At 42.9% G+C, this 14,971-nt stretch overlaps 1 protein-coding gene across 1 annotated transcript in view; it reads left to right on the forward strand.

Annotated features, from left to right (window-relative positions):
- The window catches only part of LOC138648215 (uncharacterized), a 100,364-nt gene that overhangs the window by 65,735 nt on the left and 19,658 nt on the right, over positions 1-14,971 (forward strand). Inside the window, exons 71-77 of the mRNA XM_069737737.1 lie at positions 5-37; positions 8,757-8,786; positions 9,274-9,325; positions 9,486-9,552; positions 10,321-10,546; positions 10,791-10,820; positions 11,013-11,045. Of these exons, the coding sequence (XP_069593838.1) occupies positions 5-37; positions 8,757-8,786; positions 9,274-9,325; positions 9,486-9,552; positions 10,321-10,546; positions 10,791-10,820; positions 11,013-11,045 (471 nt within the window). The remainder of the gene's footprint in view (positions 1-4; positions 38-8,756; positions 8,787-9,273; positions 9,326-9,485; positions 9,553-10,320; positions 10,547-10,790; positions 10,821-11,012; positions 11,046-14,971) is intronic.

The following is a 14,971-nucleotide window of genomic DNA, read 5'->3' on the forward strand; positions in this document are numbered from 1 at the left end:
CCAGAAGGATTCGAATGGGATGTAAACTCAGTAGAAGGTAATTTTTTATTTTTTTAACATATAGAACATATTATGTAAGCTGCTGGTAGCTGTAATATAGCGGCTAGCCTACATTTTACACCATAATCCCTTGTTTTTTCAAGCAGTTTGCAATTTTACTTATTTATGAATATGAGAAAAACTTTTTAATGGGAATAGGTCACTACACTTGACCTAACTAAACTATTGATAAAGGCATACAGGTTATAAACGGCTGAAAAAAGTCATCTCTGTATGCCTCGTATCAGATGCCTTGTTGATAAATCATCTTTTATAGTTTTATGAAAATTACCGCTACCAGGCTGTGGAGAGGATGACATCTGTAAGATAATTCTGCCTCTAGAGCTTATTTTACATGAAGGGGAAGTTACCAGTGTGATGTGTAATGGCCGCTCTGTGCTCTCCTGATCTCACTGCAGAGCTGTGTGTGAGTATATGTAAAACATTTGCAGGTTCCTCTCAGCTTCAACTTCCATATCACCGGCAGACAGGGCTGCAGTATTCCTCTAACACAAAGCTCAGTGACTTGCAAAATATGTGTTTACAAGAAGACAAATTTCATTTCTTCTGTTAGTTACATGTATCACACTGGTAACTCCCCTTTTTATTTAAAATAGTCTCTGGAGGCACAGTAATCTTCCAGGCATCATCCTCCCCATAGCCTGGAACAGCTCATTTACAGATGAGAAAAATATGGATTTTTCTGAAATAAGTTATCAGTTCACAAATAGCAAGGTATCATTTTAATCAGCTTTGTATAACCAGCATGCCCATATAAACAGATTAGGAGGGTTGATCTTACTGACAGATTCTCTTTAAGGCACATTTCAAATAGAAATGACAGGTGTCTCTGTTTAAGTCATAAATAGTTTAATATTACACCTGGCCATAAACCTTGTTCATCTGACAAATATTTCTTTCAAACCACCCATACACATGCTCACTTGATTTAGCCAAGGTAATGAAGAGAGTAAGACGCCTCCAAGCACTTCTGGCTGTGGTTTATTTCCTAAATACCCACAAAATGGGTAACAGACAGTGATTATAAAGAGTCAACCTTTAGACCTGTCATTATCTTACCGTGTTAGGACTGGCGGAACGCACCGAGTAAATAGTGAGATGTTGTTAGGTGCGTTCGCTGTCCGGGGTTCACCGTGCAGGAGAGAACCTGCTGCTAGCAAATGGCAGCGCTATATGGCGGTGGAAGCGAACTCTGTTAAGTCACAGGGCCGCGGTACCGCACAAAGAGCGCAAGCAAGGAGTCACCGAACTCAGTCCCAAGACTCGGGATTTGAGTCCGTCTAGACTACTTGCGCTCGACACCGCTACTGGGTGTAAGAGATAAACTGAAATAATAGTTTTGAGCACAAGAGTGCGAAATGTGCCGTACTGGCGGACGCCACTAACCACCCAGACATGGGCTAAGGAAGCGCTCTAATGTCGCGTGGCACCGCACTGGCGGGCACAGCAGTAGATGCTGTTTCGTGTGTTATAATGCTGACAGTTCAGCCGGGCACTAGATAGCAGCCATACACCATATGCGAACAGTCATACAAAAGGGAGGGGGTTTTAAAGAACGACTTGCACTCATCAACACACTGTTGTGAATTCCGCTTTTGGGCTCCCTCCGGTGGTTGTAAGTGGCACTTTTGTGAGTTCTGCTCTTGGGCTTCCTCCGGTGGTTTTAAGTGGAATGGCTGCTCCTTGGATTTAGCAGTGTTCAGCTGCTTCCACTGATTGTCTTTCTGCTCGGCTATTTATGCCTGGCTCTTTCCTTCAGCCAGTGCCACTTGTCAATGGTCCCTGGTTGGATTCACATCTCTCTTGGATTTCCCTGATATCCTGACCAGTTCAGCAAAGATAAGTCCTTGCTTTGCTCTTTTCTGTCCACATGTTGTGGACTTATTCGTTCTGTGCATTCTATGTTTTGTCCAGCTTGTCAGTATGGATTAATTCAGTTAAGCTGGAAGCTCTGGGAAGCAGATTTACCCTCCACTGTTATGTTTGCTAATGACAGGTGTTATGAAGGCAATCCAGAAACACAGTGTGCTTAGCGATCAGAGCGCACACAGTGATCTGACAAATACCCAAAAATACAAGAACGAACTCTGAGACGTGGAAACTCTGTAGACTGCACACCTGATCCTATCCTAAACACAACTAAAAGTGGCTGTGGATTGCGCCTAACAACTACCTAGGCAACTCGGCACAGCCTAAGAAACTAGCTAGCCTGAAGATAGAAAAATAGGCCTGACTTGCCCCAGAGAAATTCCCCAAAGGAAAAGGCAGCCCCCCACATATAATGACTGTGAGTAAGATGAAAAGACAAAACGTAGGGATGAAATAGATTCAGCAAAGTGGGGCCCGATATTCTAGGACAGAGCGAGGACAGTAAAGCGAACTTTGCAGTCTACAAAAAACCCTAAAGCAAAACCACGCAAAGGGGGCAAAAAAAACCCACCGTGCCGAACTAACGGCACGGCGGTACACCCTTTGCGTCTCAGAGCTTCCAGCAAAACAAAAGACAAGCTGGACAGAAAAAAAGCAACAAAAAAGCAAAAGGCACTTAGCTATACAGAGCAGCAGGTCACAGGAACAATCAGGAGAAGCTCAGATCCAACACTGAAACATTGACAAGGAGCAAGGATAGCAGCATCAGGCGGAGTTAAGTAATGAAGCAGTTAACGAGCTCACCAGAACACCTGAGGGAGGAAGCTCAGAAGCTGCAGTACCACTTGTGACCACAGGAGTGAATTCAGCCACAGAATTCACAACAGTACCCCCCCCTTGAGGAGGGGTCACCGAACCCTCACCAGAGCCCCCAGGCCGACCAGGATGAGCCGCATGAAAGGCACGAACAAGATCGGAAGCATGAACATCAGAGGCAAAAACCCAGGAATTATCTTCCTGAGCATAACCCTTCCATTTAACCAGATACTGGAGTTTCCGTCTAGAAACACGAGAATCCAAAATCTTCTCCACAATATACTCCAATTCCCCCTCCACCAAAACCGGGGCAGGAGGCTCAACAGATGGAACCATAGGTGCCACGTATCTCCGCAACAACGACCTATGGAATACATTATGTATGGAAAAGGAGTCTGGGAGGGTCAAACGAAAAGACACAGGATTGAGAACCTCAGAAATCCTATACGGACCAATAAAACGAGGTTTAAATTTAGGAGAGGAAACCTTCATAGGAATATGACGAGAAGATAACCAAACCAGATCCCCAACACGAAGTCGGGGACCCACACGGCGTCTGCGATTAGCGAAAAGTTGAGCTTTCTCCTGGGACAAGATCAAATTGTCCACTACCTGAGTCCAGATCTGCTGCAACCTATCCACCACAGAATCCACACCAGGACAGTCCGAAGACTCAACCTGTCCTGAAGAGAAACGAGGATGGAACCCAGAATTGCAAAAAAATGGAGAAACCAAGGTAGCCGAGCTGGCCCGATTATTAAGGGCGAACTCAGCCAACGGCAAAAAGGACACCCAATCATCCTGGTCTGCAGAAACAAAACATCTCAGATATGTTTCCAAGGTCTGATTGGTTCGTTCGGTCTGGCCATTAGTCTGAGGATGGAAAGCCGAGGAAAAGGATAGGTCAATGCCCATCCTACCACAAAAGGCTCGCCAAAACCTTGAAACAAACTGGGAACCTCTGTCAGAAACAATATTCTCAGGAATGCCATGCAACCGAACCACATGCTGAAAGAACAAAGGTACCAAATCAGAGGAGGAAGGCAATTTAGCCAAGGGCACCAGATGGACCATTTTAGAAAAGCGATCACAGACCACCCAAATGACTGACATCTTTTGAGAAACGGGAAGGTCAGAAATGAAATCCATCGAAATATGTGTCCAAGGTCTCTTTGGGACCGGCAAGGGCAAAAGCAACCCACTGGCACGAGAACAGCAGGGCTTAGCCCTAGCACAAATCCCACAGGACTGCACAAAAGTACGTACATCCCGTGACAGAGATGGCCACTAGAAGGATCTAGCCACTAACTCTCTGGTACCAAAGATTCCAGGATGACCAGCCAACACCGAACAATGAAGTTCAGAGATAAGTTTATTAGTCCACCTATCAGGGACGAACAGTTTCTCTGCTGGACAACGATCAGGTTTATTCGCCTGAAATTTTTGCAGCACCCGCCGCAAATCAGGGGAGATGGCAGACACAATGACTCCTTCCTTGAGGATACCCGCTGGCTCAGATAAACCCGGAGAGTCGGGCACAAAACTCCTAGACAGAGCATCCGCCTTCACATTTTTAGAGCCCGGAAGGTACGAAATCACAAAGTCGAAGCGGGCAAAAAATAACGACCAACGGGCCTGTCTAGGATTCAAGCGCTTGGCAGACTCGAGATAAGTCAAGTTCTTATGATCAGTCAATACCACCACGCGATGCTTAGCTCCTTCAAGCTAATGACGCCACTCCTCGAATGCCCACTTCATGGCCAGCAACTCTCGATTGCCCACATCATAATTACGCTCAGCGGGCGAAAACTTCCTGGAAAAGAAAGCACATGGTTTCATCACTGAGCAATCAGAACCTCTCTGTGACAAAACCGCCCCTGCTCCAATCTCAGAAGCATCAACCTCGACCTGGAACGGAAGAGAAACATCTGGCTGACACAACACAGGGGCAGAACAAAAACGACGCTTCAACTCCTGAAAAGCTTCCACAGCAGCAGAAGACCAATTAACCAAATCAGCACCCTTCTTGGTCAAATCGGTCAATGGTTTGGCAATGCTAGAAAAATTACAGATGAAGCGACGATAAAAATTAGCAAAGCCCAGGAACTTTTGCAGACTTTTCAGAGATGTCGGCTGAATCCAATCCTGGATGGCTTGGACCTTAACTGGATCCATCTCGATAGTAGAAGGGGTAAAGATGAACCCTAAAAATGAAACTTTCTGCACACCGAAGAGACACTTTGATCCCTTCACAAACAAAGAGTTAGCACGCAGGACCTGAAAAACCATTCTGACCTGCTTCACATGAGACTCCCAATCATCTGAGAAGATCAAAATGTCATCCAAGTAAACAATCAGGAATTTATCCAGATACTCACGGAAGATGTCATGCATAAAAGACTGAAACACAGATGGAGCATTGGCAAGTCCGAACGGCATCACTAGATACTCAAAATGACCCTCGGGCATATTGAATGCAGTTTTCCATTCATCTCCTTGCCTGATTCTCACCAGATTATACGCACCACGAAGATCTATCTTAGTGAACCAACTAGCCCCCTTAATCCGAGCAAACAAGTCAGATAACAATGGCAAGGGATACTGAAATTTAACAGTGATCTTATTAAGAAGGCGGTAATCAATACACGGTCTCAGCGAACCATCCTTCTTGGCTACAAAGAAGAACCCTGCTCCCAGTGGTGATGACGATGGGCGAATATGTCCCTTCTCCAGGGATTCCTTCACATAACTGCGCATAGCAGCGTGTTCGGGCACGGATAAATTAAATAATCGACCTTTAGGGAATTTACTACCAGGAATCAAATTGATAGCACAATCACAATCCCTATGCGGAGGTAGAGCATCGGACTTGGGCTCTTCAAATACATCCAGATAATCAGACAAGAACTCTGGGACCTCAGAAGGGGTGGATGACGAAATCGACAAAAATGGAACATCACCATGTACCCCCTGACAACCCCAGCTGGATACCGACATGGAATTCCAATCCAATACTGGATTATGGGTTTGTAGCCATGGCAACCCCAAAACGACCACATCATGCAGATTATGCAACACCAGAAAGCGAATAACTTCCTGATGTGCAGGAGCCATGCACATGGTCAGCTGGGCCCAGTATTGAGGTTTATTCTTGGCCAAAGGTGTAGCATCAATTCCTCTCAATGGAATAGGACACCGCAAAGGCTCCAAGAAAAACCCACAACGTTTAGCATAATCCAAATCCATCAGATTCAGGGCAGCGCCCGAATCCACAAACGCCATGACAGAAAACGACGACAAAGAGCATATCAAGGTAATGGACAGAAGGAATTTGGACTGTACAGTACCAATGACGGCAGACCTAGCGGACCGCTTAGTGCGCTTAGGACAATCAGAAATAGCATGAGTGGAATCACCACAGTAGAAACACAGACCATTCAGACGTCTGTATTCCTGCCGTTCAACTCTAGTCATAGTCCTATCGCACTGCATAGGCTCAGGTTTAACCTCAGGCAGTACCGCCAAATGGTGCACAGATTTACGCTCGCGCAAGCGTCGACCGATCTGAATGGCCAAAGACAAAGACTCATTCAAACCAGCAGGCATAGGAAATCCCACCATGACATCCTTAAGAGCCTCAGAGAGACCCTTTCTGAACAAAGCTGCCAGCGCAGATTCATTCCACTGAGTGAGTACTGACCATTTCCTAAATTTCTGACAATATACTTCTATATCATCCTGACCCTGGCACAAAGCCAGCAAATTTTTCTCAGCCTGATCCACTGAATTAGGCTCATCGTACAGCAATCCGAGCGCCAGGAAAAACGCATCGACACTACTCAATGCAGGGTCTCCTGGCGCAAGAGAAAATGCCCAGTCTTGAGGGTCGCCGCGCAAAAAAGAAATAATAATCAAAACCTGTTGAATAGGATTACCAGAAGAATGAGGTTTCAAGGCCAGAAATAGCTTACAATTATTTTTGAAACTTAGAAACTTAGTTCTATCTCCAAAAAACAAATCAGGAATAGGAATTCTTGGTTCTAACATAGATTTCTGATCAATAGTATCTTGAATTTTTTGTACATTTATAACGAGATTATCCATTGAAGAGCACAGACCCTGAATATCCATGTCCACACCTGTGTCCAGAATCACCCAAATGTCTAGGGGAAAAAAAAAAGTGAACACAGAGCAGAGAAAAAAAAAAAAAATGATGTCAGAACTTTTTCTTTCCCTCTATTGAGAATCATTAGTCGGGCTCCTTGTACTGTTATGTTTGCTAATGACAGGTGTTATGAAGGCAATCCAGAAACACAGTGTGCTTAGCGATCAGAGCGCACACAGTGATCTGACAAATACCCAAAAATACAAGAACGAACTCTGAGACGTGGAAACTCTGTAGACTGCACACCTGATCCTATCCTAAACACAACTAAAAGCGGCTGTGGATTGCGCCTAACAACTACCTAGGCAACTCGGCACAGCCTAAGAAACTAGCTAGCCTGAAGATAGAAAAATAGGCCTGACTTGCCCCAGAGAAATTCCCCAAAGGAAAAGGCAGCCCCCCACATATAATGACTGTGAGTAAGATGAAAAGACAAAACGTAGGGATGAAATAGATTCAGCAAAGTGGGGCCCGATATTCTAGGACAGAGCGAGGACAGTAAAGCGAACTTTGCAGTCTACAAAAAACCCTAAAGCAAAACCACGCAAAGGGGGCAAAAAAAAACCACCGTGCCGAACTAACGGCACGGCGGTACACCCTTTGCGTCTCAGAGCTTCCAGCAAAACAAAAGACAAGCTGGACAGAAAAAAAGCAACAAAAAAGCAAAAGGCACTTAGCTATACAGAGCAGCAGGTCACAGGAACAATCAGGAGAAGCTCAGATCCAACACTGAAACATTGACAAGGAGCAAGGATAGCAGCATCAGGCGGAGTTAAGTAATTAAGCAGTTAACGAGCTCACCAGAACACCTGAGGGAGGAAGCTCAGAAGCTGCAGTACCACTTGTGACCACAGGAGTGAATTCAGCCACAGAATTCACAACACTCCACACCTTTAGTCAGGTGTGGAGATTTTTGTAAACTCTGTGTGGATTTTTGTAGTTTTTAATACTGACCGCACAGTATTCTATCCTGTCTTATCTATCTAGCTAGACTGGCCTCCTATGCTACATCCTGGTTTCATTCTGTGTATGTCTTTTCCCTCTCCATTCACAGTCATTACTTGTGGGGGGCTATCTATCCTTTGGGGATTTTCTCTGAGGCAAGATAGTTTTCCTGTTTCTATCTTTAGGGGTAGTTAGTTCTCAGGCTGTGACAAGGTGACTAGGGAGTGACAGGAGCATCCCACGGCTACTTCTAGTGTTGTGTTGAGCTTAGGGACTGCGGTCAGTACAGGTACCACCTCCTTCAGAGCTCGTCCCATGTTGCTCCTAAACCACCAGTTCATAACACACACACACACGTATACAAATGTACACTAGAATATGGCCGTGCGGTCATGCAAACCTTTTATAGCTGGAGCATGTACAGGACCTTCCCAGAAGGACCAATGGGAGGCTGCCACAGAAGTTGAGCACCTTCAGGACCTTCCTGGAAGACCAATGGAATCTGCTGCAGCATGTGACCCTCGATCTCCAACGGGAGATCTTGCCCTGGGCATGCTCCGAATGGGAAAAGGAGGACTTAGTCCAAAAAGCGTCTGCTCGCCGCTGCCCAGCACTGGCTTCAATGGCAGAAGCTGGAAAAGCAGCAGTAACCCTTTGCACAGAGTGAGACTGAGCAAGACGCTGGGACCGACATCTCCGCTGAGCAGGCTCCACTGAGGCAGAAGAAGAATGGGAGACTGCAGCGGAGATGGCCTGAGATTCCCCCTGTGCAGAGGCGGGAACTCGACCCCTAACATACTGTTAGCCAAACTCTACTCAGTTTACCAGCTATTTTATCAGCTGAAGTAATTAACTACATGTTATGTGCCGCACAACATTTTTTTTCCTTATCTCTTTACAGGTGTGAATTTGGATGCTTCCACACCATCAGGTATATCTGTTAAAGGAGATTTTTTTCGTATGCATTTTTCTTCAACATTTTGAAACCTACCGATTTTCTCATTGCCTTTTTAAAAGGATATTTAAAAGTTTCCGATCATCTGGTTTCCACATTTTGTCTTCTAATTCACAAGCAGTCTGTCATTTACTCAGCTAAACCCTAAATACCAATACAAACTATCTTTAAATTTTATGTACTAATAAGTGCTGAGCGGTTTGAAAGCTGAGTGTGTACAATCCTCCGCATTTGTTGACACACTGCTAGCCCAGCCTCTCAGCTTTTGATTGATATTTTATAAAGGAGGATTTTTTTCTCCTCCATGAGGCAACATTGGCTACAGTTGTCATCGAAATGTAGACTATCCCATTATGGGCATTGTTCATTTACATAAAATGACAACCTTATACCTGTGCAGTGCTTCTTTCCACTGTTCCTTCATCTTACACTTTCCTAGAACATGTTCTATCTTTTTTTGTAGTTGAAGGAAACTGCGATTACACAGGAATGCAACTTCCCGCTGAAATTAATGTGTAAGTTCTAGTTTAGTCCCATAGTTTTAGTGGATTTTCTTGCTGATTTATTAGTATGCGTGTATTTGATTAAGTTGCAGATTTTTAAGGTGAAACTACCTATGTAACATATGCTGTTTGGACTAAGAGATATTATTATGTCACAACTTTATTCTTTTAGCATTGTATGTCCCCCTGGTTGCCTTAAACAGAAGGAAAAGGTTTGGGGAAAGACATCTTTTGCAGAGGTGAGATATCATTTAATTATTTATAATATTTTCTGAAATTACTGTTATTATTTATTATTATAGCGCCATTTATTCCATGGCGCTTTATATGTGAGGAGGGGTATACATAATAAAAACAAAATCAATAATCTTAAACAATACAAGACACAACTGGTACAGGAGGAGAGAGGACTCTGCCCGCGAGGGCTCACAATTTACAAGGGATGGGTGAGAATACAGTAGGCGAGGGTAGAGCTGGTCGTGCCGCGGTTTGGGCTATCGGTGGTTACTACAGGTTGTAGGCTTGTCGGAAGAGGTAGGTCTTCAGGTTCTTTTTGAAGGTTTCGATGGTAGGCGAGAGTTTGATATGTTGTGGTAGAGGGTTCCAGAGTAGGGGTGATGCGCGAGAGAAATCTTGTATACGATTGTGGGAAGAGGAGATAAGAGGGGAGTAAAGAAAGAGATCTTGTGAGGATCGGAGGTTGCGTGCAGGTTAGTACCGGGAGACAAGGTCAAAGATGTATGGAGGAGACAGGTTGTGGATGGCTTTGTATTTAATGGTTGGGGTTTTGTACTGGAGTCTCTGGGCAATGGGGAGCCAGTGAAGGGATTGACAGAGGGGAGAGGCCAGGGAATAGCGGGGGGACAGGTGGATTAGCCGGACAGCAGAGTTTAGAATAGATTGAAGGGGTGCGAGAGTGTTTGAGGGGAGGCCACAGAGTAGGAGGTTGCAGTAGTCAATGATAAAATGATGAAGTGATATCATATCTGCAAATTTTACATTTCTAGGAGTCTTCAGTATGTGCAGCTGGCATTCATGCTGGAAAAATTACCAACCAAGGAGGAAAATTGATTGCACAGAAGAAGCCAGGACAGGAAAAGTATGAATCTTCTACAAGAAATGGAATAACAACAAAAAGTCATGGACCATCATCTGGGTCATTTGTTCTCATGTCCATGAGTGAATTCCAGAGGTCTCGCTATGCCCAAACTTCTATCCAGTTACCAAAGACAGGTAACTACAGTCACATCAGTCACATCTTTTCGCCTTGATGGCTAAAATAAAAAGTAATTCGAAAGACCAAAAAATTACTGGATTTACAGCAGCAGCATGCTAATGGTTTCCATTAAAAGGAAACTAATCAATAGTTATGATAACATTAAATGTAAAAAATGTAAGTGTCGCAAATGCTAAAAATATAACAATGATATGTTATTTAAAATTAACTGCTGAATATTTGTATCCTAAATGTAAACAGGATTTAAATGGGACATAAATTCACTAGAAGGTAATATTCATTATGTTTCTTTGTACTTTAAAAATGTGAAACAATTATCATATTATTTTGATTAGAATTCTAACTTCTTAGCTGAATATTTTACTGATAACTATAAAAATATATCGCTATTCCTGCTCATTTTGGAAAATAAAATCTATGTGATACAATTGATCTAAATTAATGTGTGCATTCTAATTCCAGAAGGATTCGAATGGGATGTAAACTCAGTAGAAGGTAATTTTTTATTTTTTTAACATGTAGAACATATTATGTAAGCTGCTGGTAGCTGTAATATAGCGGCTAGCCTTCATTTTACACCATAATCCCTTGTTTTTTCAAGCAGTTTGCACTTTTACTTATTTATGAATATGAGAAAAACTTTTTAATGGGAATAGGTCAAATACATTTGACCTAACTAAACTATTGATAAAGGCTTACAGGTTATAAACGGCTGAAAAAAGTCATCTCTGTATGCCTCGTATCAGGTGCCTTGTTGATAAATCATCTTTTATAGTTTTATGAAAATTACCTCTACCAGGCTGTGGAGAGGATGTCATCTGTAAGATAATTCTGCCTCTAGAGCTTATTTTACATGAAGGGGAAGTTACCAGTGTGATGTGTAATGGCCGCTCTCTGCTCTCCTGATCTCACTGCAGAGCTGTGTATGAGTATATGTAAAACATTTGCAGGTTCCTCTCAGCTTCAACTTCCATCTCACCGGCAGACAGGGCTGCAGTATTCCTCTAACACAAAGCTCAGTGACTTGCAAAAAATGTGTTTACAAGAAGACAAATTTCATTTCTTCTGTTAGTTACATGTATTACACTGGTAACTCCCCTGTTTATTTAAAATAGTCTCTGGAGGCACAGTAATCTTCCAGGCATCATCCTCCCCATAGCCTGGAACAGCTCATTTAGAGACGAGAAAAACGTGGATTTTTCTGAAATAAGTTATCAGTTCGCAAATAGCAAGGTATCATTTTAATCAGCTTTGTATAACGAGCATGCCCATATAGACGGATTAGGAGGGTTGATCTTACTGACAGATTCTCTTTAAGGCACATTTCAAATAGAAATGACAGGTGTCTCTGTTTAATTCATAAATAATTTAATATTACACCTGGCCATAAACCTTGTTCATCTGACAGATATTTCTTTCAAACCACCCATACACATGCTCACTTGATTTAGCCAAGGTAAAGAAGAGAGTAAGACGCCTCCAAGCACTTCTGGCAATGGTTTATTTCCTAAATACCCACAAAATGGGTAACAGACAGTGATTATAAAGAGTCAACCTTTAGACCTGCCATTATCTTACTGTTAGCCAAAATCTACTGTTTACCAGCTATTTTTTCAGCTGAAGTATTTAACTACATTTTATGTGCCGCATGACATTTTTTTTCCTTATCTAATAATAATAATATAATAATAATAATTTTTATTTATATAGCGCCAACATATTCCGCAGCGCTTTACAAATTATAGAGGGGACTTGTACATACAATAGACATTACAGCATAACAGAAATACAGTTCAAAACAGATACCAAGAGGAGTGAGGGCCCTGCTCGTAAGCTTACAAACTATGAGGAAAAGGGGAGACACGAGAGGTGGATGGTAACAATTGCTATAGTTATTCGGACCAGCCATAGTGTAAGGCTTGGGTGTTCATGTAAAGCTGCATGAACCAGTTAATTAATTTTTTTTTTTTTTTAATATAGGCCACACAGGGATCGTTAGGTTAATGCATTGAGGCGGTAGGCCAGTCTGAACAAATGAGTTTTTAGGGCACGCTTAAAACTGTGGGGATTGGGGATTAATCGTATTATCCTAGGTAGTGCATTATCTCTTTACAGGTGTGAATTTGGATGCTTCCACACCACCTGGTATATCTGTTAACCCCTTTATCCCATATGACGTACTATCCCATCGAGGTGACCTGGGACTTAATTCCCAGTGACGTGATAGTACGTCATAGTGGATTGGGGGGGAGCGAGGCCGATCACCGCCGGGTGTCAGCAGATTGTTACAGTTGACATCCAGCTCTAGGTCTCAGGAGCGGTTACGGACTGCTCCCGGCACATTAACCTCCGGAACACTGCGATCAAACATGATCACAGCATTCCGGTGGCATAGGGAAGCATCGCGTGCTTCACTGAGATCCTCGGAACAATGCAATGTGATCGCGTTGTTCAGAGGGTCTCCTACCTCCTCCCCCCTGCAGGCCGCGGATCCAAAATGGCCACGGGGCTCCTTCCGGGTCCTGCAGGGAGGTGGCTTGCAAGCCAGCAAGCCTCCTGCAGTGCCTGTCAGGTTTCAGATCTGACACAGTGCACTGCAAAGTGTCAGATCAGCGATCTGACACTATACAGTGATGTCCCCCCTGGGGCAATGTACAAAAGTAAAAAAAAATAATATTTACATGTGTTAAAAAAAAATAAAACATTTCTAAATAAATAAAAAATATATATATATATTGTTCCAATAAATACATTTCTTTATCTTAATAAAAAAAGATAATAAAAGTACACATATTTAGTATTGCCGTGTCCATAAAGACCCGACCTATAAAAGTGCCCCACCAATTAACCCCTTCAGTGAACACCATAAAAAAAATTAAAAATGAGCCAAAAAACAGCTTTATTATCATACTGCCAAACAAAAAGTGGAATAACACGCGATCAAAAAGACGGATATAAGTAAACATGGTACCGCTGAAAACATCATCTTGTCCCACAGAAAATGAGCCACCATACAGCATCATCAGTGAAAAAATAAAAAAGTTATAGCCTTCAGAATAAAGCGATGCAAAAATAATTATTTTTTATATAAAATAGTTTTTATCGTATAAAAGCGCCAAAACATAAAAAAATGATATAAATGAGTTATTGCAGTAATCATACTGACCCGTAGAATAAAACTGCTTTATCAATTTTACCAAACGTGGAGCGGTATAAATCCCCCCCCCCAAAAAAAAAATGTGTCATGTGCCCGAAAATGGTACCAATAAAAACATCAACTCGTCCTGCAAAAAATAAGACCTCACATGATTCTGTGGACCAAAATATCGAAAAATTATAGCTCTCAAAATGTGGAGATGCAAAAACTATTTTTTGAATTTAAAAGCGTCTTTTAGTGTGTGACAGCTGCCAATCATAAAAATCCGCTAAAACCTCGCTATAAAAGTAGATCAAACCTATGTTCATCACCCCCTTAGTTAGGGAAAAATAATAAAATTAAAAAAAGTATTTATTTCCATTTTCCCATTAGGGTTAGGGCTAGGGTTGGGGCTAAAGTTATGGTTAGGGCTACAGTTAAGGTTGGGGCTAAAGTTAGGGTTAGGGTTGGGGCTAAAGTTAGGGTTAAGGTTGGGGCTAAAGTTACGGTTAGGGTTACAGTTAGGGTTGGGGTTACAGCTAGGGTTGGGGCAACAGTTAGGGTTAGGGTTGGGGCTAAAGCTAGGGTTGGGTTTAAAGTTAGGTTTATGATTGGGGCTAAAGTTAGGGTTAGGGTTGGGGCTAAAGTTAGGGTTTGGGCTACAGTTAGGGTTGCGGCTTCAGTTAGGGTTTGGGCTAAAGTTAGGGTTAGGGTTGGGGCTGAAGTTAAGGTTAGGGTTGAGGCTAAAGTTAGGGTTGGGGTTGGGGCTAAAGTTAGGGTTTGGATTACATTTACAGCTGGGATTAGGGTTAGGGGTGTGATGGAGTTAGGGGTGTGGTTAGGGGTGGGATTAGGGTTAGGGGGTGTGTTGGGGTTAGAGGTGTGGTTGGGATTAGGGTTAGGGGTGTGGTTAGGGTTATAGTTAGGGTTGGGAATATTGTTAGGGGTATGTTTGGGTTAGGGCTTTAGTTAGAATTGGGGGGTTTCCACTGTTTAGGCACATCAGGGGCTCTCCAAACGCAACATGGCATCCGATCTCAATTCCAGCCAATTCTGCATTGAAAAAGTAAAACAGTACTCCTTCCCTTCTGAGCTCTCCTGTGTGCCCAAACAGGGGTTTACCCCAACATATAAAGTATCGGCGTACTCAGGACAAATTGGACAACAACTTTAGGGGTCCAATTTCTCCTGTTACCCTTGGGAAAATGCAAAACTAAGGGCTAAAAAATAATTTTTGCGGAAAAAAAAGGATTTTTTTATTTTCACGGCTCTGTGTTATAGACTG

This window comes from Ranitomeya imitator, chromosome 8 (assembly GCF_032444005.1).
Source record: "Ranitomeya imitator isolate aRanImi1 chromosome 8, aRanImi1.pri, whole genome shotgun sequence".
In the NCBI taxonomy this organism is placed as follows: Eukaryota; Metazoa; Chordata; class Amphibia; order Anura; family Dendrobatidae; genus Ranitomeya; species Ranitomeya imitator.